This window comes from Chenopodium album, chromosome 3, assembly GCF_948465745.1.
Source record: "Chenopodium album chromosome 3, dcCheAlbu1.1, whole genome shotgun sequence".
Classification (NCBI taxonomy): domain Eukaryota; kingdom Viridiplantae; phylum Streptophyta; class Magnoliopsida; order Caryophyllales; family Amaranthaceae; genus Chenopodium; species Chenopodium album.
The window spans coordinates 14,910,588-14,937,169 of NC_137836.1; the positions used below are offsets into that span (position 1 = coordinate 14,910,588).

The 26,582-nt window shown below is 33.1% G+C and overlaps 2 protein-coding genes across 2 annotated transcripts; one reads left to right on the top strand and one right to left on the bottom strand.

Annotated features, from left to right (window-relative positions):
* Window positions 1-270: 270 nt before the first annotated feature.
* On the top strand, window positions 271-8,821 carry LOC145623861 (putative pectate lyase 12). Its single transcript, XM_081676742.1, has 6 exons — window positions 271-586; window positions 4,886-5,195; window positions 5,751-6,140; window positions 6,238-6,429; window positions 7,867-8,069; window positions 8,583-8,821. The coding sequence occupies exons 1-6, from the start codon at window positions 456-458 to the stop codon at window positions 8,776-8,778; spliced, it is 1,422 nt and encodes a 473-aa protein (XP_081532868.1). The 5' UTR covers window positions 271-455; the 3' UTR covers window positions 8,779-8,821.
* Window positions 8,822-23,230: 14,409 nt separating this feature from the next.
* LOC145611984 (uncharacterized) lies at window positions 23,231-24,979 on the bottom strand. Its single transcript, XM_081667366.1, has 3 exons — window positions 24,794-24,979; window positions 24,349-24,478; window positions 23,231-23,964 (listed from the first exon to the last, which is right to left on the bottom strand). The coding sequence occupies exons 1-3, from the start codon at window positions 24,906-24,908 to the stop codon at window positions 23,361-23,363; spliced, it is 849 nt and encodes a 282-aa protein (XP_081523492.1). The 5' UTR covers window positions 24,909-24,979; the 3' UTR covers window positions 23,231-23,360.
* Window positions 24,980-26,582: the final 1,603 nt, after the last annotated feature.

Below are 26,582 nucleotides of genomic sequence, written 5' to 3' on the forward strand. Positions count from 1 at the left end.
GAAATTTTTTAGCACCACTCACAAATTTTTTTTGAGAACATATAATAATAATAATAATAATAATAATAATAATAATAATAATAATAATAATAAAAAAAGGATAATTATTGAAGAAATCCGATAATTCACCATGATATCAACAAAATCGAGGGGGAGGACCAAACAGTCAAAGTATCACTATCCTCCATAATTCTAAATCCTCTTTTCTTTTTCTCTCTTTTTTCACAGTTATTCCTCTTTCACTATGTAAAAAAGGTTCAAATTATAAATCATTATAAATCCTAGCACATTATCACATCACACTCCCTAAGTGTAGCCTCACTCTCACTCACTCACTCCTCACTAGAGGATAGCAAAAAGAAAATAATGTACCTTCTTCAACTATAGTAGCCTTAATCCACCATTACATTTCACATTAAACCCGATTACCCGGCCCGTTCATTTCTAATAGAAATATGGTTCAAAGAAGGTACATTGTTCAAATATTGGCTCTATGTTCGTTATTTACACTAGGTCTGGGCCAATACAACTTCACTATTCCGGGACAGCACCCGGACCCGGAAGCCGTCGCCCGAGAAGTTCATAGGTAAGAGTATCATTTTGACATTCTTCAACATTATTTTACGTTGCATAACATCTTTTGTTAAGAATAAATCGAGTTATTATTGGCTATATTGTTGAATTCTAAGATACATTGCCCACCTATATATATGCAAAAGTAGTTTTAGCATATAAGGGGCATTTTCTTATCATTTTTATAAAAACTGCTTTCCAAATCTTTTTTAATAAGGTTGTTGTGTATTCATTCTACGTACATTTTATGAATATTGATTGTTATCCCATTTTTAAGGTATTTTGGTTATTTCTTTGTTCATGTGTTGGTAAAAGATAGTCTTGGTTAGTTGTATGTTAGTATCTTTACCAAAGAATACCCTGATTAGTAGTGTTCTACTTTATTCCTTAGTTTACGAACAAGTATATGTTTTTCATTTTGATATTTGAAATAAAAATGAACTATGTAATAATAATGTAATATATAAACCAATGTTATATCAGAACTATAATTTTTAAGCTCCATCTATAAAAAAATACGAAGTATAACTTTGGTTTGTAGAAATTTAAAAGTAGTGTCTAATGTCTAGTATGCAATGTAAATTAAAAAGTTACTAAAATTGTGGGGATAGATAGAAAGATAAAGTTTCTTTAAAAAAAGAAAATTGAAACTTTTTAGAATATACATTTGGGTATATATTTGATACAAAGATATTAAAAAAATGCACAGCCTTACAAAGAAAAGTTGTGCCAATTACTAATTAAAGAGATTAGATTACATATGTCCAAAAAAAAAAAAAAAAAAAAAAATATAGAGAGAGAGACTAGTAATCTGTACAATTCAAAGTTTATATGAGATATTAAACTTCATACATTTTATTAATGGCTCACCAAAATCAAAAAGTAATTTTACTCAGTAGAACATTAGTAAAAAAAAAAAACTAAAAAAACACTAAGGATCTGTTCTCATACGATTATTTTCAATTTAGTTCAGTTTAGCTTCTCATTTCCTTCTCTTGTAAAATATTCATTTCATTTCATTTCAGCTCTAATTAGTTCAGATCAATTCAATTCAGCTCAGCTCATTTCAGTCAATGAGAACATACCCTAAGACTAGGTTCACTTCACCCTAAAAAAATAAACACAGTATTTAGTGAAAAAAAAAAATTGTACGGAATAGTTAAGTAAAAATAAGTTTAGTTCATTACCAATAATTTTAGTTCAGTTAAAATCAATAACTTAAAAAAAATAAAATAAAATAAAATAAAATTAAAAAAAAAATAATAATAGAGAATCACTAAAAATAATTTCAATTCAGTAAAAATAATTTTAGTTCAGTATAAATAATTTTAGTTCAATAAACTTAATTTAAGTTCAATAAACATAAATTTAATTTAGCAAAAATAAGGTGAAATGAAAAGGGCCTAACTATAGAAAGAAAAAAAATTAAGAAAATTCAAGAAAAACTAAAAAAAAAAACTTCATTTCAACAAAAATAAGTTGAATACATGGGGAAAAAAAAAAGTTAATACCAAAAAGGATTAATATTACTCGTATAATTAAGTTAAACATAAATAAGTGGAGGAAAATATAATGTTAATCAATTTGCAAACAAATTCCAGATACAAGTATATGATTTTCTGCTTTTATTTGTGATATTTATTTTAATGCTACGTACGTACTTCGTATGTCACTTTAACTTTTAGCTTTGGGTTATGTTTAGGACAATAGAATAGTGTTAACTGACCTCTTTATGAGATTATGGATTAATGAATCATACATTTTATTCTATTGTATAAAAATGATGAAAAAAAAAAAGAAAAAGAAAAAGAAAAAAAAGAGTAGTGTACTAGACTACTAGTGTGTAATGTGTTTGAGGTTGGAATGTGAGCTTAGCTACCCTACATGGGGCGATGGGCAACTCCATGTTTCTTTGAGCAGTGTAATATCATGAAATGTCTAAGCTAATTTTGTCAGCAGAGTCGAGGACTACTAGCTATAGCCTTAGAATTCTACATTTCACAGTCTTTGATACGACAACATTCCAACCCTCTCTTCTTTCTTCTTCTATCCAGGTGTACGAGTACGGAGTTGTTTATTACCCTTTCAGTTTTTTCTAAACTTAATTACCCTTTCCTACCTAAGAAAAAAATTCAAGATCAGCACGTTATGTGTGCATCTAGTCAAAAGAAAGAAAAAAAAAAAAAAAAAAAAGTGAGGGATAGCTCAAGTGGTTAGAGCTCCCCTCCCGGTTCCAAAAGATCTTGGGATCGATTCTCATCACCTGCCCCTGTGGCTCTCTAAGCACCGAAAAAAAAAAAAAAAAAAGAGTCGTCTGGTCGTACTATGGACCGCTTGTAAAAGAGTAAAGGGTTTTTCTAAATTATGCCCCTAAGGTAGTTGAGTGTCTAAGGTATACCCATGATTTTTCAAATTTCTAAGTTGTGCCCCTCAACTCACTACCATTAATGAATGGTACCCTCCTTGGGACATTCACATCACCTAAAGTTAACTATAAATTTAATAAAAAGATGATAAAAGGTAAGGAAATGATACGAAAAAGAAATCTTAACCACAACAACCCTAATAACGAAAACTAAAGCCACGAAATCACACTCTCAATTAACTTTTAAATAACTAATATGGGTACACTTTAGTATAGATAAGAAGTTGAAGGGCACGGCTAAGAAACTTGAAAAAGCATGGGTACAATTTAGAAGCTCAAATATCTTAGGGGTATAGCTTAGAAAAACCCAAGAGTAAAATAGCGTTTATAACACTGGCCGAGTAATCCTTGTAATACTTCTCCAGTTCTCCCTCTGTGTTTTTGTAAGTGTTCCACTTACCAAGTCCGGTCGTGTTTTAATAAGTGTTACATTTTCTTTTTTAGTTAAAAACTACATTAAAATATTACATCTCTCTCCTCTCATGGTCCCCACCCAAATCCACTACTACTTTTTATATTATATCTCTCCTCTCACATTCATTACTTTTCAACAAACTATTAACTCATCTATCTTTTTTTATAATTTTTTAATACTTCAACTACCCTATTTACCTCTTATTTTATTTAAGTCAATTTTTATTTTATTTAAGTCAATTAAATTGCCTTAAACTATATGCCAGTCAAACTGTAACACTTTAAAAAACACGGAGGAAGTAACTGATAATCCCTAAGACATTGATAGAAAACTGTTATAACATTGATGAAGTAATTATTGTAACACTGATTGAATAACCCTTATAACACTAACAACCACATTTAAGAATTTGTGATTCATTTAAGCTATTAAATATCATCTTTTGAAACTTGTTAATTAAAACTGCTAGTCCCTTTAATAAACTATAGAATATTGCACATTTCTAAAGGAGAAAACATGGATTTTTGTCTTTAATGATTTATTGATTGGATTTCCTATGTTAATAATTAGAAAAGTCACGTTCCTTCAAATAAAAGTTACTAATAGGGAGTAATTATGCTAAGTGATTATATCTTAATACATACATTTCTATATAATAATCGAGAGTGGGGTAGGATGTTTGCCTAATACGTATAAAGTCAAAACATGGGAAGAAAAACTGGATGCACTTGGAATCTGTAAATGCCTCTTTTTCTTTAAGATTTTGGCTTTTCTTTAGCTTCGTATTTCACTTTGTGCAAACTTATTAAAATAATTTAACTACAACTTGTTACGTAGTTTATAACAACATTTGTACTCTTGGAGAACCAAAAGAGTCGGGAAGTGAAGCTAATTTAGGCCCCTATTCCAATAATTATTAATGCCAACTTGTAAATTTATAATCTCTAACTCCCAATATAGTGCTCCTTATCGGGACACAGATAAAATTATAGTGTGAATAACTAAATATGGATTGTTAGAGGTGACAATGTAGATAACTTGGTCTAGTTCGATTAAATCAAGTTTGATCGAATTTAGTTGGAATCTGAGTTTTGTAAAATTATTGTGTCCATATAAAAAGAAATTTGGATAAGGTTATTTTCGAATCGAGTCAGTTTTTACAGAGTAATACTTTAAGATATAGTATATCAGACCTTAACTTAGTAGAATAAAAGTTACGTGAAAGCTGGTTAAAAGTTAAGTTAATCTATATGTAATAACAAAAAATTTTGTACACCTACCTAGTGTACTCAAAGCCTTTTTTGCCTAAGAAGTGTAAGTCGTTACATTTATTCAAGCAAAATTGACAGTAATAAAATGAACATGCAAAGTTGCAATCGGAATATATATTAAGTTGAATATTGATGACAATTTCGCATGTTTAATTAGTTAATCTATACGACGAAAATAAACATTATTGTTTTCCTACGCAGCCTGGTGAATGTTTCTGTAACAAGAAGACATTTACTTGAAGATGCTTCAAACTGCGCCACCGGCAATCCAATAGACGATTGCTGGCGATGTGACCCGAATTGGGGAAACGACCGTCAAAGGTTGGCCGATTGCGGTATCGGGTTTGGGCAGTATGCTTTAGGTGGCAAAGGTGGTGAGTACTACATAGTCACTGACCCTTCTGACGATGATGTTGTTAATCCAAAGCCTGGTACACTACGCTATGCTGTTATACGAACTGAACCTCTTTGGATCATCTTCGCTTCTAATATGGTTATCCACCTTTCTCAGGTATGCAACTCTTGTATGTTATACCAATATTAGTCTTTTTTTCATAGCAATCATGCATATATAATAATACTTCGTAAGACGTATGCTTCATAATTCAATTTATCATTTCATTAGAATTTCTTATAGTAGTTCGTATCAATCATTTAATCTGTCATTGTCTTCATTTCTAAATCTAATTGATTAGAGACTGACTTAGAAAACCATTTTTTTTTTTTTTTTTTTTTGAAACCATAGAAAATCTAATTTAATACTCCGTAGTAATCATATTTGCAAAGTGTGACAATGGTCGAATATAATACATGACAATATTTTGGCTATGTTAGGCCACGACAGATAGATTAATCAAAATATTAAATTGGCTGAGCCTGATAAGATGCCGAAATTAACAAGGTAAAACTTTAAGCTAAATTAAGCCTTAATTCTAATAAAACAAGACATAAATGGTTAGCAAAAGTCTTAAATCAATTTCATTTATCAAATTTCATCGTAAGCACAATTTTAGTACAAAAATTTAATTTCTACTTGATTAAGGCTGGTTTTTTTAATGTGTTGTAGGAGTTAATCTTCAACAGTTACAAGACAGTAGATGGGAGAGGGGTGGATGTACACATAACAGGAGGAGGATGCATAACCTTGCAATATATTAGCAATGTAATTATCACCAACATCCACGTCCACCACTGCCACCCATCTGGTAACACCATGGTCCGAGATAGCCCAACCCATTATGGTTATCGAGGTTTGTCCGATGGGGATGGGATCTCTATATTTGGATCTAAGGATCTTTGGATCGACCACTGCTCGCTGTCTCACTGTAAGGATGGGCTCATCGATATTGTAATGGGCTCAACCGCTATCACGGTGTCCAACAACCATTTCTCCCACCACAATGAGGTTATGCTTCTAGGCCATAGTGACACATACGAGCCTGATACAGGAATGCAGGTACGTAACATTATATAACACTAAGGAAAATAAAAAACATTATCATGTGAGATGTGACAGACGGACAAATAACTACTGATTTATTAATAATTAACAGGTTACAATCGCGTTCAACCATTTTGGACCGAAGGTAGTACAGAGGATGCCAAGGTGTAGAAAAGGGTATATACATGTTGTAAATAATGATTTTACACAATGGGAGATGTACGCAATCGGTGGTAGTGGAAATCCAACCATTAATAGCCAAGGAAATCGTTTCATTGCTCCTTTTGATCGTTATGCCAAAGAGGTAATACTTGCTTTAAGCCTCTAACCAAAGCCGTTTCAATAATCTTGCTAATTTCTGATTTGATTTAATTATTAAACTGTTTTAGATGTCATGTTATTTAACTAATAAAATCGGAGGTGACATTTAGAGTCGTAGACCACGTATCTATTTTGATTTAACATATTTCTTCGTTGTTTGTGGCTTGAATTATATACAAGTACCAAAGTAAAAGGTTCTCTATGTTAAATACTATAATAATATTCATTGATCATGTAAAAGTGTAATTGAAACTATGTGCATGACAACTAAGTTTGAAGGCGAGGTGAATTTGTTTAATTTAAACAAAAAATTATGGAAAAAAAGTACTTGCTCCGTTTTCTTGAATTTTACTCAACTATTGTTGATATGTAAATCAAGAAAAGTGAAAATAGAGCCCACATATGTGAACACTTTTGTATTAATAGGAGAGAAATAGAGCTAGAGTAAAATATTTTTAAATAAAAGTTAGAATGCACAAGGTGATTAAAAGCTTATTATAAAAGGAATAGGGTAAAAGTGATTAAAAAAAAAAATTTGAAAAAAAATGATAACAGATGAAAACAAAATGTAAATACGGTAGGTTTTAAGATAACGGAGGAGGTATTAAATTTTAAATTATGAAGTTTGCCAATATGTAAAATGATAACTAACTTTGACGTGGGTCCCACGATATGATTAAAAGTCATTTGTTTTTGACTTTGTATGAAATTGAAGGTCCCGTATCTGATAGTAGGACCTAAATTATCGTTGGATACCATTTTTTCCAATAACATTGATGAACTCTGTTGTTGTCCTACCTCCTACGTATGAGTAAAGGGGAGTCCGGGAGTGTGATTGTGTGAACATGCATTAGCACTTCCATTGATCTAAAATTATTTTATCACTTGGCTAGCTAGCTAGTGAACTATTTGCATGCATGTTTAACTTTAATTAAATATTTTACAAAAAAAAATAAAATAAGAAGTATAAGTTTACTCTATTTTTATACTTCGTATTTAATATATATATAATAAGAGTGTTTGTTTTACCAACAACAGAGTAAAGTGAACAAAAAGGACAAAAACCCAATCAAGCACTTCTAAGTCATTTCTCCAAAATCAATTTATAAATCAAAAGCTATACTTGTGTATCTTATTAATTCCTCCAAAGAAAAAAAAAACCAATAACTGCCTTAATCCAATAATCACACATCAATTGATCAATACATAATTGAAAAACAACATATCTTCATTATAATGTTACATCAAAGTCGCATATCTTCATTATAATGTTACATCAAAGTCAATTTTCCATCATAGAAAAACATGTTATAGGAAATTCTATATCATTGTGCACAATACAATATTACGTGCATTTACACGAGTACATTCTAACACGATAGTATAATGATGTGGGGATAAATTGGAAAAATGGATGCAGGTAACAAAGAGAGTAGGAACAGACGAGAAAGATTGGAAGGGGTGGAATTGGAGATCAGAAGGAGACGAAATGGTTAACGGTGCATATTTTGTGGCGTCAGGAGCGGCTGTTGAAGTCCAATATGAGAAAGCTTACAGTGTGGAGCCCAAATCTTCTGCCTTCATTGACCAACTTGTCATGCATGCTGGCGTTCTTGGTGACAGGTTTATCATCTTTCCTTTTCTTTTTCTTTTTAAGCATCTTTCTCTTGGTATATTATTAATATTATTTTAGTGATTAAAATATTATTTTCGTGATTAAAATTGACTTTTAATTTACTACTCTTTCCGTCTCATAATACAGTATAGTTCTTGTTTTCCTATTTTGAAGAATTAAAATGTTATTCCTATTTCCATGTTTTAAGAGTATATAAAGATCATTATATCCTCACTTTTTAACTTTATTTATTGTACTTTAACCTATAGAGGATACTTATATGAAGTAGGAAATTTATAAGTCCAAAAACAAAATTTAATTGTAGCCAACATAAAAGATGTGGATATGTTAATAACATTAAAATTTATTGATACACAATTTTGTTAAACATTACATAAATTTTAGAATGTTTTTTTTTTTTTTCTTATGTTGTTTAAAGCTCTTTTTAATTGCATTTTATGTCGTTTCGTATTGTCTCGTGTCATGTACTGTAATAAATATGTTGTGTTTAATCAATGCAGTAGACACAATCTAGGAAAGTGGAGTGCTGGACCAGGTGACAAAACAGGATTAGACTCAGATGATTATGATTACAGCGATGATTATGATGGAGCCACACCTACAAATTCATCCCCAACTTACACTCTTCTATTCCTTTTGTTGATGTTATCATTTTGTTATTTGTATGGCATCCCGCCTAACGTCGATTTTCTATGACAAACATCTTAAAATCGAATTAATTCTTGTCTGTTACTTCTAACTTTGACATTAATGAGTAAAACTCATTATGTCTCTTAACTAGGGCTCTTTGTCATTACGGAGTACAAACTTTCTTTTATAACTTTGTCTTTAATCAAATATCAGGGCTTAATATTTGGGCTTTTGTATATAATTCGGTTATATTTCGGTTCTTTTTTTTTTTTTTTAACCCAAACAAATCATAAACCATATTTTTAAAGTTTCCCAAATCGAACCATTAAAAAAAAATTAAAAAAAAAAACAAATTAATAATTCGGTTCGATTAGATTTTAAACTAAATTACTTTCACCCCTAGTTTATATATTTATTCTTCTCCTCTATATCTCTCCTATTCTTGAAATTCGTGTCCTTCGCTCATGTTCCTATATTAGGTAGAGCGCCCCTCCGATTGTGGGTGATCTTAGGATTGATTTTCATCACTTGCCCTTATGCCTTCCTTAAAAAAAATGTGACATGAGACGTGGCACTTAAATTAATTATTTTGATTGTGCAATAAGATAGGAAAAGAAGAGAACATAAACAAAAAAAGAATCATGTTGAACATGAAGATATATATAGGGTGTGTTTTATTTACCTAATTTTTACTAATATGAACTTATCTTATCTTATTTGAATTCATTAAAACTTATTTTAATTGTAATTTGAACTTTGGTGACCATCATCAACCCTTATTTAAAACTTAATTTTCCTGAATTTATCAACTTATAAAGTTTGAAATAAGTGAAAATAAGGTGAACATAACTTATTTTTAAAGTGTATATTAATCTCCTATTTCTTCTCCTATAGCTTCCTTCTCCATCTCATTTATTTTTACCACCTTTCCCTCATGATAAAAACCATGCGTTGCAATAAGAATCATTATATCAATCAACAATTATAAATTTATAACTTGACCACAAAGGTAATAAATGTATTCATATTGACAAAGGATGACAACTTGACAAGGATATCAAATAATTAGGCCACATCTTCTATTTTTATTCAAATCTTCACATTCCAAAACTAGGGAAATTGTTCTTTGAAAAAGGCTCTATCTTCTTGAATATATACGTAGTATATAATAAGCCACTACAAATTAATAAGCTTCTAATTTTCGCATAAAACCAAATTATTCCCATGACTATGTAATATAAGTAATGGTTACACTTTCATTATATATACGATTATTGAAGTTGGTCAAGCGTGAGCAAGCATGGGCAAGCTAGAAGGATAATTTCCAAAGAATATATTTGCATATAATTTGGTGTCTAAATGAACTGAATGATCTTGGATATAGTGGATATGTTTGGTGATCTAAAAATAATTAATTTGCATCTTATGTTATCCATATTTTATCCTTCTTTAATTTATAATCTCACTTTGAATAGCTTTCTTTTCCCTTTTTAGGAAGTGTACGCAGCTTTGAGGACCGATCTCTGACGTCCAAAACAAAACCGGATATAAAGTTTGGATTACAAAACTAATGTACCTAAGATAAACTTGATAAGTTGCATTTGCATATGATTAGATAAAATAAACCTATATGCCTCAAAGCCTCATCCAAGCCGCTGACCATACAAATGGAAATTACTCATTTTATAAGGCGGGATGTTAGGATGTACACTACATAATCAGTGATGAAGTCAGGATTTTTACGATGATAGGGTACCGTATCATCTAAAATCCTTTTATTGAAGAAGGTTCATAATATCAAGACTCAAAATTACTTAGCAATCTTATTTGTCAAACCTTTATTATTCAAAAATACATCAAATATTTCCCCTATTCATGTCAAGGCTTTAAAATAACCTCGCTCATATTTTCTTAGATCTTTTATAATAGGTTTGGAATAAGATAGATCTTTCGTATCAAATAGGTTTATCCAAAATACTAATTATTAGGATTTATAACTAATAATTCAAGTATACTCATACATGTAAAAAGAAATGTTAAAATTAAACTTGACTAATTTTCAAGTTTTGAAAGCATATTATTACATCATCAATTTCATTATCTTAGGTAGAAAAGTAATCTTGCCCAATGTGATCAAACTTTTATGTTGGTAAGTTTTTGTGTTATTTAGGAAATTGGATAAATAGGACATTAAGAGAAAAGGGAAAAAAAAAGGGGGGGGGGGCATTAAGAAGAATAAACAATAATGAGAGGGAAAAAAATAACAAAATGTTGGACAAGAGATTAGAACTAGAGCTGTCAATTCGGGTAAACAGGTCGGGTTTGAGTCGGGTTAGTGTGAGTTGGGTCATCTCGGGTCGGGTCAATACGGGTTAATGTCATAACATATGCGAGTCGGGTCGGGTTGGGTCATGCTTGAGTCAAGTCACATCGGATCATAAATCTTATCGGGTTTGGGTCGGGTTTAGGTCGGGTTAGTAAAAGGTCGGGTTACATTCGGGTCGGGTTAAATTCGGGTCTTTACGGGTTTAAACAAATTAGGGTTGTTCTCGGGTTCGAGTCGGGTTCGGTTCAAGTCAATTATTTGCGGGTTATAATCAGGTCGGGTCATTTTCGAGTTCAAGTCGGGTTCGGTTCAAGTCAATAACTTGTGGGTTATAATCAGTCGGGTCATTCTCGGGTTCGGTTCAAGTCAATAATTTACGGAAAACATGTTTCTTCCTTGAAATTCATCCCTAAAAACATGTTGTGAAACTAACCTCTTAAAATTCAAAGTGAAATATTGAAGGAATAGAGTTAGGATTCAATTTCCGTTCCAATACCAACATGAGATAACGACCTATACATATTGATTCAATAAAGTTGGGTTGAATTTGGGTCGGGTCAATAAGAAGTCGGGTTGATTCGGGTCGGGTTTGTAACAGGTCGCGTTGAAAATTGAGTCGGGTTTGTAGCAGGTCGGGTTAAATTCGGGTCGGGTTGAATTCAGGTCGGGTTAGGAACAGGTCGGGTTGAATTCGGGTTATGACGGGTTAAAACGGGTTTTGGTCAATTTCGGTTCAGGTCGGGTTCGGTTTAGGTCAATAATTTACGAGTTACATTCGGGTCGTCTTTAGGTCGGTTAATGTTCGGGTTCGGGTCTCAAATACTAAGGTCAACTCGGGTCTAGGGTTGGTTTCAAGTCAGGTTAGGTCGGCATCTGTAGACACCCATTAGTGTCTCCCCAAAACCAAACCCAGTGATGAGTGCCTTTAACGTCGAATCATAATCGAATGAAACGAAAGTGTGGAAAGGTCTAGTGTTGCGGAAAGTTTTATTTCTTTTCTCTTCTTCCTGTTTTTGAAAACTTTATTTTAAGAAAACAGCCAATCCAGTTTGGTTGGTCCATGATATGGGTCCAATAGTGGTGTAGTTGGATGGGGCTTGCAAAGACCTTTCCAACGATATATTATAAGCCCAATTCCGATGAATGTTGAGGAAATTATGGCCAATTTACTAAACTGGGTCCGGTTTGAGCTTTATGTACGGCCCAATGATCTAGGGGAGGGCCTAATATAATTTATCATTCCTAATGCAATTAGGAATGGTTTTAGTCTTCTAGAACATTCTAGAAGGTTCTCATCATTTCTAATTCAATTAGGACTCTTCAGAGTTTTAATCAAGATCAAATAGCATTTTCGATGGAATTATATTATTTTATCTTCCAGTACGGTAAATTTATCAGATTTTCGAAAACGCGTTGGAATTCGGTTTGGCGTCCAACCCCAGGCCTTGGCGCCTGGAACCAGGCTTGGCGCCAGACGCTAGCCATTGGCGCCTGGCGCTAGCCACTGGTGCTGGCGCCAACTAGCCAGGGTTGGCGCCAATGTGTTTTTGTGGTCTTCAGGCTCTGTTTTGTTAAATTATCTTTTTTGGATGATTTTCTCTATAAATATCGTATTAAAAACTCCGTTTTCATTCACGAATTCTCATCAACAATTAGTTTTAATTAGTTTTCATCAACTCAAATCATTCACCAACTCTCATCAAGATTTTCTTGATTATTCTCTCTCTCTTTTTCTAAACTTTGCCTTTTCAAATAAAAAATTCCGCATTCATTAGATCTAGAAACACCTAGCTATATTCGAAGTTGCCTTCACCCTAGACGTGAAAGGTTTTAATTTCTGAGGGTTTGGTCCCAAATCTCTTTTTCAATTATTTAATTTAATTGTTTTGATTATTATTTTCCTTGAAGTTACTAACGCGTGTATTTTGTTATTAGAAAGAGGTACGAGGCATCCAAGTAAGTACTTTAATGGTTTTAATTGATTTTATGATGTAGATATCATGTTTATGTTGTTATTATGATATTCCTGGTATCATGTCTAGGGTATATTTAATATTAAATATGATTGCTATGATGCCTTTTATTCTCTTCCTAATATTTATTCATGTTAGTATCATGTTAGGGCTAAAGATTTGATTTTTATCGCTTAGTGACATGCTAGGGTTTGTTATTAATCTTGTTAGTATCATGCCTAGGATCTTACTTTTATTATGCTTTAACATGAATATTGTTATAATTATGATTATTAATATTTCTGATTGCTATGATTATGATATTCCTTATTGTCATGATTTTTTATGATTAATATTATTATTAATGATATTGATTATTTATTATGTTTCTTGATTCTTATTATTTTGTTGTTATTGCTTGATCACCTTTTATTGCATTGTTTAAAGGGAATTTTGGTACTTGTAATCACGCTTAATAAGATAATTAATAATCTTGTTAGGGTTAATTGTGATTATAATTCAAGTGATCGCCAATAATAGTTTGTTTGTGCATTAAATTCAACCAACATAGATTAAACAGGTTTAGGGTTAATCCTATTGATTGCATGTTAGTCAGAAAGCGCACATGAATACGATCAGAATAAAGTAGAGGCCTATTATTAGGGCAGGTTCAATCTCTTTTAGGTTGGATTTGTACCATCATCCCCGGACCCTTATTTGGTTCATGACCTTATGGAGTTGACGATCTCTTGGATCGTTAAGGGGTGTAACCTTCACCTCGTGAACGGTTTACAAGTTCCTTAAAAACTTGTTGGCGACTCTTTTGCTCTATCTTCTTCCCTTTTGGACGCCACCGTACTTTAGTGTATGATCACAGCGGGGTTCAAGCTAGTGGGATTAAATAAGGCTTGAAACTATTCCCTACAGGTTCGGGTCACCATTTTTTTCGGGTTCAAATGGGTCGGTTAATAGGTTGGGTTAGGGTCGGTATCTCGGGTCGAGTCATCTTTTGACGGCTCTAATTAGAACCCATGACCTTTGATTGAAAAGGTAAAGCTCTAGCCACTAGGCTACTAGTAAGCTGTACCATAATGATGCACTTTATATTATATTTAAACAAATTTTACAAACATTTAAAAAAAAAAAAAAAACCTGGCAGGGCACGTGCCCTACAGGACACACTGTGGCTCCGCCACTGTAAATAATTTAGTATAGGATGTACAATACATAATTTAGTACGTGTATATCCGAAATGACAATATAACGGGAACCGAATATGAAAACCAGGTTAGTGTCAAAGAGTTACGATTAATGTAATTCGGTGATTCGACATAATAAGAAATATGTTTAATTAAGCATATCAATTAATTTAGTGTTAACATTTTCATCTTGAATTAACATTTAAAATGCACAAATTTTTATATGCGGACTGTTGTACCGTGCGGCAGGGGTTACTTGAGTTTCTTGGTCAGGGGTTACTTGAATTTTCGGGGTTACTTGAGTTTTTTGGGGTTACTTGAGTTTCTCGGTCAGGGGTTACTCAAGTTTCCGGGGTTACTTGATCAAGTCTCTCGGTCAGGAGTTACTTGATTTTTTGGGGTTACTTAAGTTTCTCGGTCAGAGGTTACTCGAGTTTTTCGGTTCAGGGTTACTCGAGTTTCTTGGTCAGGGTTACTATTTGAGTCACAATTTTTTGAATGCGGTCTGACCGAGAAACTCGAGAAACCCCTGACTGAGAAACCCGAGTAACCCCTGATTGAACAACCCTTAACTGAGTGAACCGCTCAAGTAACCCCTGATCAAGTAAGTCCAGTATCCCCTGACCGTGTAACTCAAGTAACCCCTGACTGAAAAACTCAAGTAACCCTTGAATGAGTAACTCAAGTAACCCCTGAGTGAAAAATTAAAGTAACCATGACTAAATAACTCAAGTAACCCCTACCGCATGGTGTGGTCTGCTGCACCAAAAAATTGTTGTTTAAATGTACTCAACCTATTAAAGAGGGATAACCAATGCGATTTTTTCACAAAATATCCATGAGTTATCAATCACTTAATATAATTCACCATATGCCCATCAAAATTTTCATACTCACCACGCATGTACCCATGAGTTTCCCGAAATTGTCACTTAATGCATGCCCTTAATAATAAACAAGTCATTAAGGTTAATTATGCCATCTAACAGCTTTTAATTGATTCAAATTTAAATTAGTTATTTAATTAATTAATATAAACTTTAAAAAATTATGTAAAAAAAAAAAAAAAACATTACCCCATCCCAACTACCCTTCCCCGTCCCAAATCCAACCTGTTCCCTACCCTCGCCGGCGCGTAAAACTCACCCGCGCCGACGCCGCCCCTCTTGGTGTCGGTCGTGCCACCCCTTTTCCCCTAAATCAGTATATTGTACCCTACCCCAAATTCCCCTTCCTTCTCGCTCGAAATCCTTAAAAGAAACCCCATACCAACTAGCCTAGACTACCCATCCATTCCAGGACTCCACGCCACACCCGCCGTGGTGGCCTCGCACTCACCATTGTCCCACCTCGACACCCCTCTCCGGCCCCCTTCCCCACATAACACATTGAAAAACCCTCCCCTACCCCTGAAACCCCCAACCACCCTTCCTCCTATCCTCGAATACCCTAGCCGCTAGGTTTCAGGGTTGGGTGAAAGGTGGTAAGGGTAGGGGATAGTGGTTTAGGGGGAGAAGGGCATGTAACCCCAACCCGTATTTTTTATAACTATTTTCCAATTACTTAATTAATTATTTATCACAGTATTTCTTAAAAATAGCATTTTGGTAAATTAATTAGTAATTTTAATTTTTGGACCAAAAAGGTATTCGGATTTTGGCGCCAAGTCTATTTTCAAGCTTAATTATTATTTTGGATTTGGATAAAATTAATAATCCATTTAAATTAATTACAAAAATTAAAGAATTATATAATTATAATTTTGGATATTTATAATATATAAAAATTTGATTTTTATAAATATATTTTGGTTTTATGGTATTACAAGAATTTCCTAAATTAATTATTTTAATAAACCAAAAATTATTATATGATTTTTGGATTTTTGCAATATAATATATGATTTTTATTAAATGATTTGGTCTGAAAATCTGTAAAATAAAATGAATTTTGATTGATTTAATTATCTTACCTTATATATATTAAATCTCTAGATTTTCCTATTCCAATAAAATAGTATCTTACTTATATTTGATCATGTATATTTTGTTACTAAGGGCCTGTTCTCATTGACTTAACTCAGCTGAACTGAACTTATCTGAACTGAACTGAGCTGAACTGAGCTGAATTGAACTGAAATGAATATTTTATAAGAGAAGGAAATTAGGAGCTGAACTGAACTGAACTAAACTGAACAGAACTGAATTGAACTGAACTAAACTGAACTGAATTTCAACGTAAAAGAACAGGCCCTAAGTCTCATATATATACTTCTGTAAGTAAACCTTTTATTCCTTAAACCATATTCATGACCTTGCCCTCGGCTAGTGGGGGTCAGCGGTAGTTTGTTGGGAGGAGTGAATATTAGAAAATGTATTAGAAAGGATAAAAGCGTTGAATACATGCGAGGGTATGTTCATCCATTTAAATTTAAAATACAGACGTTGCCTTGATAAAATATTAATGCGAGCATCATTTAACAACTAACCCCAATTAACATATTGCTTAATTTGTAAAATTATTTTGGAGCGTAACCTATGGTATAAATTGTGTAACTAATGAATCAATTGCCCTATATAAGCCTTAGCTTGTTAACTAACTTCTTAGTCAGCTAAATTGCCTCTTGATTGCCATTCGTTATGGACTAACCATTCTTTTATCATCCTTAATAGTAGAAGCTAATTGATGGCCTTCCATGTTTTGATTTCCTTGGTATACAAAATTCTTCTTCCGAAAGGAGAGAGGAAAAGAGAACTCTATTAGACTACAAAAAAAAAAATAAATAAATAAATAAAAAACTCTTGATTTTTTTAGTGCTTATTACTCCCAAAAATCAAATTTTTAACTTTTTATTGACTTTTCTTGACTTTGACCAAGCAAATTGGGTATTTGAGTCAGGAAAAGGCTTTCGGGCCAAACTGATAGGGATGTAATGAAAATTAGGCTAGTATCATCTAAAGGCTCAATGTTAAAAGCCAATTTGGAGGCAAAATAGGTAATTTAATTTTTAAAAAGAGTTGGCGTCAAGAGTTGTGGGATGCAGCCATAACTGCTCCAATTTGCCTACAAATGGAAGTATGAAGATTAAAAGAAGGATATCAACAAATCAATCATCAACAAGCATTTCATTTCTTTTAAGCTTTCTTCTTAGCATTCGTAGTTTTCTTTGGCTTAGTAGCCAAGCAATAGTTTAGTTTTCTCTTAGAATGTATTGAATACCATTCGTCTTTTCTAATTGTATGATCATAGAGTTAACCTCTCCTTCAACTTATACAATCATAGACCTAGACTCTATCCTTTAATGCATTCGTAGCTTTTGTCATATGTTTATCTACTTAATCTAACTTGTTTTACTTTCTTTGGAAAAGCTTCCTTATTGTTTGTGGTGTTATGTTAGCAAGGTTATCAATGTTTGAAACCGGTAACTCAAGGGGCAGCCACCTAATACTCCAGAACAAGATAGAATATTTAACTTGTTGGCAAAGAACAATATTTGCCTCAACAACGCTCAATCTCATCTAGTTGGACAATTTTGGTATTCAAACGATTTCATCCATACAAATTGGTACATTATTTTTGGTACATCATATATCCCATTCACTCCAATTTTCCTATTTAAAACTCTGTAATGTGCAATATCCAGAATTGTTATTTTCCATGTTTTTTTTGTATATGATAAAATGTTCAATCATATAATAAGTGAATGCATGCTATTTGAAAATTATTTTTAAAAAATATCATTATTGTTAGGTAGAACAAGATAGAGTATTTAACTTATTAGCAAAGAACAATATTTGCCTCAACAGTGCTCAATCTCATTCAGTTGGACAATTTTGGCATTCAAACGTAGGGGTGTCAAAAACTTACCCGGCCCGAAAGGTTTACCTGAAACCGAACTGCTTTCGAACTGGTTTTACCTGAAAAGTTCTCATCCAAATCTAATTTGGAATCAATCCGAAGTTAATTTGAAATCGATTTTACCCGGAAATTTATGATCCAAACCCAACTTGGTATCGACTCATTATTTATCTAAAACCAAGAAAACCCGACAATTGAAGACCTAGATTCGATTTAACCCAAAGCGAAATTACCCAAAACCATTTACACCCGAAAAATACCTCATTTTACCCGACCTTTTTTTTACCCGATTCAAAACTACATGCAACCCTACTTACCCGACCCAAATCTTAGGAGTTAATTAGTTTACTATTTTTTTTATTATAGTGGTGACTGTGGGATTTTGATTATAAAGTGTTGTTAATTGAGGTTATGTTAAATTGTTAGTAGAAGAGAGAAATTCTACTAACAATTAAAAATGGGGTTGATAGGATTGAAAGATAATAAAATACTTGTATAGAAAATAGTTCTATAATGAGTTTAAAATTACATGATTGATTTGAACTGATATCTAACCAAATTAGAAATGACCTGATTCAAAGTCTATCAAATCCATTTTGACCCAAAAAACCCAATTAAATCTGAATCCGAGCTTAATTGAACTCGATATGACTCGACCCGAATACAACTTGACTTGTATTCGATTTGTACCTGATCATACCTTAGACCCACCTTTGACTCGAATATAATTAATTAACCTTGATCCGACTTGATTGGTTTGTTAGGATAAAATGACCCGTCAGTACCCGATCCAAACACTCCGACCCATCATGGGCTAACCCAAACTCCATCTGGGTACTCGATTTGACACCTCTATTCAAACGATTTCATCCATACAAATTGGTACATTATTGTAGATACCCAAATGTGTCTCCCCAAAACCAAACCCAGTGATGAATACCTTTCATGTCATTTGATTATCGAACAAAGCGAAAGTGTGAAAAGTCTAGTGATGAGGATGTTTTTATTAAAATATCTCTTCTTTCTGTTTTTGAAAATATTTCTTTTCTTACATTATTTATGAAAAACGTGCATTCCATTTTAGTTTGGTCCATGATAAGGGTCCAATAATAGTGTAGTTGGATGGGGCTTGAAAAGACCTTTCCAATGATATATTATAAGCCCAATTCCGATGAATAATGAGGAAGTTATGACCAAAATACTAAACTGAGTCCGATTTGGTTTTTATATGCGGCCCAATGATCTAGGGGAGGGCATATTATTAATTATCATTAATAAAGCTATTAGGATTAATCATAGTCTTCTAGAATATTCTCTTAAATCCTAATGGAGTTAGGATTGATAATTATGTTTCAATGAGTTTGAAATTGAATAAAACTACTCCTTTTAAGAATTCTTGTTTTGTACGAAATAGAATATATTCATATTTTATTTTTGTGCATCATAATATTTATCCAAATTTTATATGGTTGGATAGATCTTGAAATTATCTTTCCAATGATATATTATAATATTAAATCCGAGCTATAACGAAAAAGATATGAATGGAATATGAAACTCTATCCAAAACCGACACTCTTCCACTATTTCGGCCATATCTTTTTATCTACAAAAGATTTTAATCTGAATCTAATTGGGTTGGAAATTAGACTTCAAGAGCTTTCTAACAACATATTATACGCCTTATTTGGACTTTTGGATCAAAAGATATGATAAAAACAAAAACGCGTGAAACTGATTATTAGCGCCTGACGACAAGCATTAGCGCCTGGCGCTAAGGCTTGGCGCCTAGCGCTAACCTTCAGCGCCTGGCGCTAATGTCCAGCGTCTGGCGCTAATCGAGTTTTATTCTCGTTGAAACTCTGATTCGTTTTTTTATTCATCCGACTGATTTTCTCTATAAATAACCCTCTTAAAATTCTGTTTTCAATCATCAATTATCATCAATTCTTCTCATCAACTCTCATCAAGAATTTCTTGATTCTCTCTCTTTTCTAAACCAATCATTTTGCATACAAAATTTCTGCATTCACAAGATCTAGACACACCTAGCCAAATTCGAAGTTGCCTTCGCCCTGGACGTGAAAGGTTTTAATTTCTGAGGGTTTGATCCCTAATCTCTATTTCAATTATTTAATTTAATTATTTGATTTTATATTTTCATTGAAGTTACTAACGCGTGTATTTTTTTATTAGAAAGAAATACGAGGTATCCAAGTAAGTACTTTAATTGTTTGCATTGTTATTATGATATAGAAATCATGTCTAGGTTGTTATTATAATTCCTAATGTCATGTTAGGGTGTTTTGATCTTCCTAGTATCATGTTTAGGGAAAAGGTTATAATATCAAATATGCTTATTATGATTCCTGCGATGCTTCCTATATTCTTTCCTAATATTCATGTTAGTATCGTGTTAGAGCTATATATTTGATCTTTGATGTTTAGTGACATGCTAGGATTTGTTATTAATCTTGTTAGTATCATGCCTAGGATCTTGCTATTATGCTTTAATATGATTATTGATTATAATTATTATTATGATTATTATTGTGATGAATATTATTATTATGTTGCTTGATTATATTTATTTATTGTTATTGCTTGATCACACCTTTTATGCATGTTTAAAGGGAATTGACACTTGTAATCACGCTTAATAAGATAATTAATAATCTTGTTTAGGGTTAATTTGATTATAATTCAAGTGATCGCCAATAATAGATATATTTGTGCATTAATATTCAACCAACATAGATAAACAAGTTTAGGGTTAATCATATTAATTGCATGTTAGTCAGAAAGCGCACATGAATACGATCAGAATAAAGTAGAGGCCTATTATTAGGGCAGGTTCAATCTCCTTTAGGTTGGATTTGAACCTTCATCCTTGAACTACCAGTCATGGTTCCAGACCTATTGGAGTTGACGATCTCCTGGATTGTTAAGGGGTGGAACCTTCACCCTGTGAACGGTTTACAAGTTCCTAAAACTTGTTGGCGACTCTTTTGCTCTATCTTCTTTCCCTTTGGACGCCACCGCGCGTACTTTAGTGTATGATCACAGTGGGGTTCAAGCTAAGGATAATGCTTGAAATATTCCCTACAATTATATATCTAATTCACTCCAATTTTTTACTACTTAAAACTCTGATTAGTGTGCAATTTCCTGAATTGTTATTTTCCATGATGTTTTTTGTAAATGATAAAATGTTAAATCATAAAATAAGTGAATGCATGCTATTTGAAAATTATTTTTAAAAATAGGAAATTTGTCTAGAAGGGGCATACATGTTCACAATTTTGTCTGGAAGAACCTTTTGTGTTTAAAATGGTCTAAAAGGACCTTATAAGTTGATTTTGTTGTTTGGGGGAACCTTGAGGTCGGAATCCAATTGACTTTTTCTCCGACGTTGACCTCTCACGTGACCTTAAAAATTGACACCCTTTTCTTTTATTCCATTATTTCCCTCTAATCCCCTTAGGTGGTGTTTGGATGCAAGTATTTGATTTCAAATTCAGAATTTCAAATATGGTATTTCAAATATAGACATTGAATTCCAAAATCTTTGTTCGGATAAACTTAGAAATTTCAAATTAATATTTTTGAATTCACTATGTATTTTGAAACTATGATTAAGTCACTATGTATTTTGAGGCCATGGAATTTCAAATTTGCATGCCTATGTTTTTCTCTCTCTAAAAATTATGCTCTAACTAAGAAATGAAATAAATCATATAAACCAGAAATTAAAATAAGAGGGAGTACTTTATTGAAATGCCTTAGTATTGAAACCCATTTTTAGAAGGTGAAGGCAATAGTGAAGGATTTACAATGTCAAGAAGTTGCAAGCGGGCGTGTCGACAATGGCAACGGTGGTGAAGGCAACAGTGGATTTGAAATGACATGTATTAAAGCTGGATTTAAAATTCTGAAAATTTAAATGAAATATTCAAAGACTGGATTTGGGTGATATCCAATGCAAATACTTATAAGGAAAAATTGCCCGGAATAATCCGACCTTTGGGCCGTTTGCTAAAAATAATCCCACCTTTGGATTATTTTGAAATAATCCGACTTTTATACCTCTTCCGCTTTAAATGGTCCTAACCGGTCATCCAACTTGTTATTACAAGTTACTTGACAAGTGTCAGCCAATAATTGGTCAAAAAAAATATAGAAATAAAAATAGGAAAAGAAATAAAATTAAATAAAAAACAGAAAAATAAAAATAAAAATAAAACCCTAGCCCAGATTACGGCAGCCACCCCTGCCACCGGCGTCCCTCCTACCCATCCACAATCTACCTCCCCGATTCCGGCCATCAACTCCCTTCCTCTTCCCGATTCTGGCCATCCCCTCCATTCCCATCCACGTTTTTGGTCACCCCATCAATTCTATCCTCCCCGATTTCGACCACCCCCCTTCCCTAGCCCACCAACGAAACGACGAAACCACCTCTCCTACCTAGCCCAATCGCCCGAAGCCAACATACTTCCCTTCCTAAGTCCCGAAATCCCACCACCTCCCCTTTTCCAACCCCGAAATCTCAAGGGAGATGGTATTTCGGCAATGTTTCGATTCTCCTGATGGTCGTGATGGGTACTATTATTCGGTGCTAGGAATGGGAAAGGATGGGGTTCAGGTGGTGGGCTAGGGAAGGGGGCCGGGACGATTTCGGTGGGTAGGCTGGGTGGGGAGGTGGGTGGCTGGGTAAGGAGGTGGTTCCGGTGGTAGGTCTGCCGGAGAGGGTAGCCTTTTTTTTTTTTTTTTTAATTTTTCAATTGTTTTTATTTATTATTATTTTTTAAATTTTTGACCAATCACGTGGTGACACGTGTATAAACAATCCCAACTCACAAGTAGTAACCTGTTTAACCGGTTTCAATTTACTTGGGACCATTGAGAGTGGATTGGGTATAAAGGTCGGATTATTTAAAAATAATCCAAAGGTGGGATTATTTTTAGCGGACGGCCCAAAGGTCGGATTATTCCGGACAATTTTTCCTACTTATAATTCCCAAACAAGCAATTTGAGACAATTCCATCATTTGAAATGAAATGATAGTTTCCATTATTTTGATTTGATTTCCCTCAAAGAACTAATTAATATTGATGTGGTGATTGCTATATTTTCATTTTTCATTCTATAGATCACGTGTTTACAACATTGTACTAACACTTAACTTTTTAATTGAAAAGCCGCAAGCCGGCATGTACATTGAATAATTTCATGAGAATAGAGTATCATGCGACACATAAAATTTTTTTAGCAAGCTTTTTAATATATAAAAAAAGTATAGATGATTTACATTAATTAAACAAATCCATATCCCACGTGGTATCTAGGAAATCCCATGCACTAGCATCTTCAATACACCACGTCGTTGGATAACTTAAACATAAATCTGGTAAACCATCGCTTATCTCCCAACACCCTGGATTGTATTTATCAGTTTGATCCACATCCCTTGATACCGTGTTCAACCAATCCGATACCCGGTTTTCGTAAGGCGAGCTTGTGATCATGCAATCGGATAATCGGTTTGTATAACACAAGTTCGTGTTCATACAATCTGATAGTCCCTTCACTTTGTCATTACAATCAACATAATAATTACTAGTTATGGCTTCAATGTTTTCATCGGTAGATTTCGTGTTAGTATTGTTACTACTTATTTGTGGAGTGATCATATTGCCTTCTTGGATCAACATATCTAACCGATTGGAATAGTTGTTTGTTTCCTCACTTGAAGAAGATGTTTCTATAGACGATGAAACGTTACGTGTAGGGGATGAGATTGAGTGGTTCAATAATGAAAATTGCATTTGCATTTTCTTCCTCAGATGAGTTCTCCAGTAATTCTTCACCTCGTTGTCAGTTCTTCCTGGCAATCTTCGAGCAATCTTAGCCCATCTATCACAAAACAATTTAAATCAATTTAATAATTTTCCACATGAAAATTCGTAGAAATAATCCTTACAAGTTAAATACGTAATGGCCATAAAAAGGCGAACGTTTCATAGGCATGGCGATTGGTGAAAGTGATCCAATAAAGAAACGTTAGAAATCAAAAGTGGATACATAAAAACTATGGCAAGGATTGACCAAGGATGATACGTGCTCTACTAAAAGGTTATTTTGGTAGTTTTCACAAAATATTAACTAAACTACTTGTAACATATGCGATTTGGAATTAGTAATGTTTTGATATGATGTAGGTAATCAAACATAAAACATGTGACATTTTAAAAATTTTGTCGAACACACTTTCAAAGATATTTAAAACATAAAACTTACTTGTTACCCCATCTCTGATGTAGCTGAAGTATTAGCAACTCCTCTTGTGAAGTTATAGAGCCATGCTTTAGACAAGGCCGAAGATAGTTCAACCATCTTAACCTACAGCTTTTCCCACTCCTACTTAACCCTGCAAAACATTGAAATATAAAATGTAAATCATCCATGTCAACAATACTCGTAGATAGATAGTTTTATTTATTTAGAACGAGAATTGGGTACACAATCTAATAAAGAAGAGATATTGATCCATTTACTTACAAGTGTAAAGTTTCATACTAAAATCAATTAGTGATCATAAGAGTACTTCCAGTGACATATAAAGTGGTATTTTCATTTTTGATTTTCTAATATGACTATATGAGATAAATATAAACGACAAAGGAGTTTTAATAATACTTCATGAACCAATATCATTTACAATGATGCATTAGCAAACACTAACCTGATATCTTAGCTACTGTATCCCATCGCCGTGCACCCAAAACCGCGACAAAAGTTTTGAGTCGCTCATCTTCCTCTTCGTACCAAGGTCCCTTGCGTAGATTTTCTTCCCCCATTGTTGGTTAACTGTTAACAAAACAAATATCTATGATAGTAGCAAACAATGACTATGAATCGTCTAAAGAAATTGAACTCGTAGATGAAGATGCTTTGCTAAGAGCTAGTTTAGCTATTTATACTAATGAAATAATGGCAAAGAACATCACAAAAAAACTTTTAAGACTCAGTAATCTTACCTGGCAGCAATTATAGGTGGATTAACACCCAAATTAATATGAATACATAAATAAAAAGGTACCCAATTGGCTCAAATTGAACTCATGATGATAATCATACATTAATTATCTAGTATGTCATCTTTTGGACATGGACTAGTACATAAACATTATTAGATTAGCTTCCTTTTTGCATCATCCATTGTCGCTTTTGGCTATTGATGTTGTGTAATTTAATGTTAATTAGCGAGTTTTTCGTGTGCTTAGGTACTTAATTAAGTGATGTAAGCTCCGCAGCTCTTTAAAGATTGCGTATATTTGGTAGTCCACTTGACACTTTAAATCATATTGTTTAATCCTAACATATGATATGAAAGTGTAAGAAATTATAAAATGAGATAAGATAGCTTAGGATAATATTCAATGAATGATGAGCCACTGGCGATTTGAAGAGCTAATATCGAATCTACTAAATCTGATCTTATGTGCTTCCATCATTCCTTTATTAGGAAATTATCTGAAATGGATTTATTTGATGAGTTAGCTAGGGTATTGCTTGTGAAATTGTGTTATTAGAGATTGGAATTCCAAGATCATTGCCTATCCAAACATATTCAATAATGGTAGTAGTCATTGTGCCTCCTTAATATATTGTATTTGTCGTGTTATATTTATCATGTTGAATTATAATTGTTAATTTCAACCCATGATGTTAATTGGGACTAACTGAGATATGAGGTTAGAGTAGATAGCTAGCTCTTCGACTTTCAAACATGGTTAAGGGGCAAATCTAACCAAAATAAACGGGTTTTATAGCAGTGGTAGACGCCTAAACCCGTAATTGTTTTATAGCAGCCGCCTTTGCTGTGTACTTTGTAGTCACCAGACTCACCAGTCACCACCAACGTAATGTAATCAGGAAAAAGAAAGGGGATGAATTTGACCAGATACCCCTTTATAGATTAAAAGGTCAGTGGGTCGTAATGTAGTAGCAGCCATCGTAATCAAGTACTGCTCTTTCTAAGAATCCAAGCGGGTTGTTTGGTACATGGGAGTTTAGGACGAGTAGAACGAGCTCACATGTTTGTTTCATGGTTTGAGACTAGAGACCGGGAAAGAGGTTCGCATTTGGGAATATATGCCCTCGTTTCCCAACAAAATATTACCAAGGGATCAAAGTATTAGAGGATGAGGATGAGGATTGAGAGGTGAAAAATGACTAAAATGCCATTAAGGAATGGGTAAGAGGAGAAATCTAGTATCTTTGACAAAAAAAAAAAAAAAAAAAAAAAAAAAGAGAGAGAGAGAGAGGGAGAAATCTAGTATGGATAATTTTGTAAATATTGGTCTTATTTTTATAGATTCCCAGCTGCAAATTCCAATTCCTAATCCCAATCTATATTGTTCAAACTCTCATTCCCAAATACCAAAGGTAGATTAAAAAAAAAAAAAAAAAAAACACTTTTCATAGCCCAAACTACTTTGCAATGTAGTCAATATAGCTGGCACTCACAA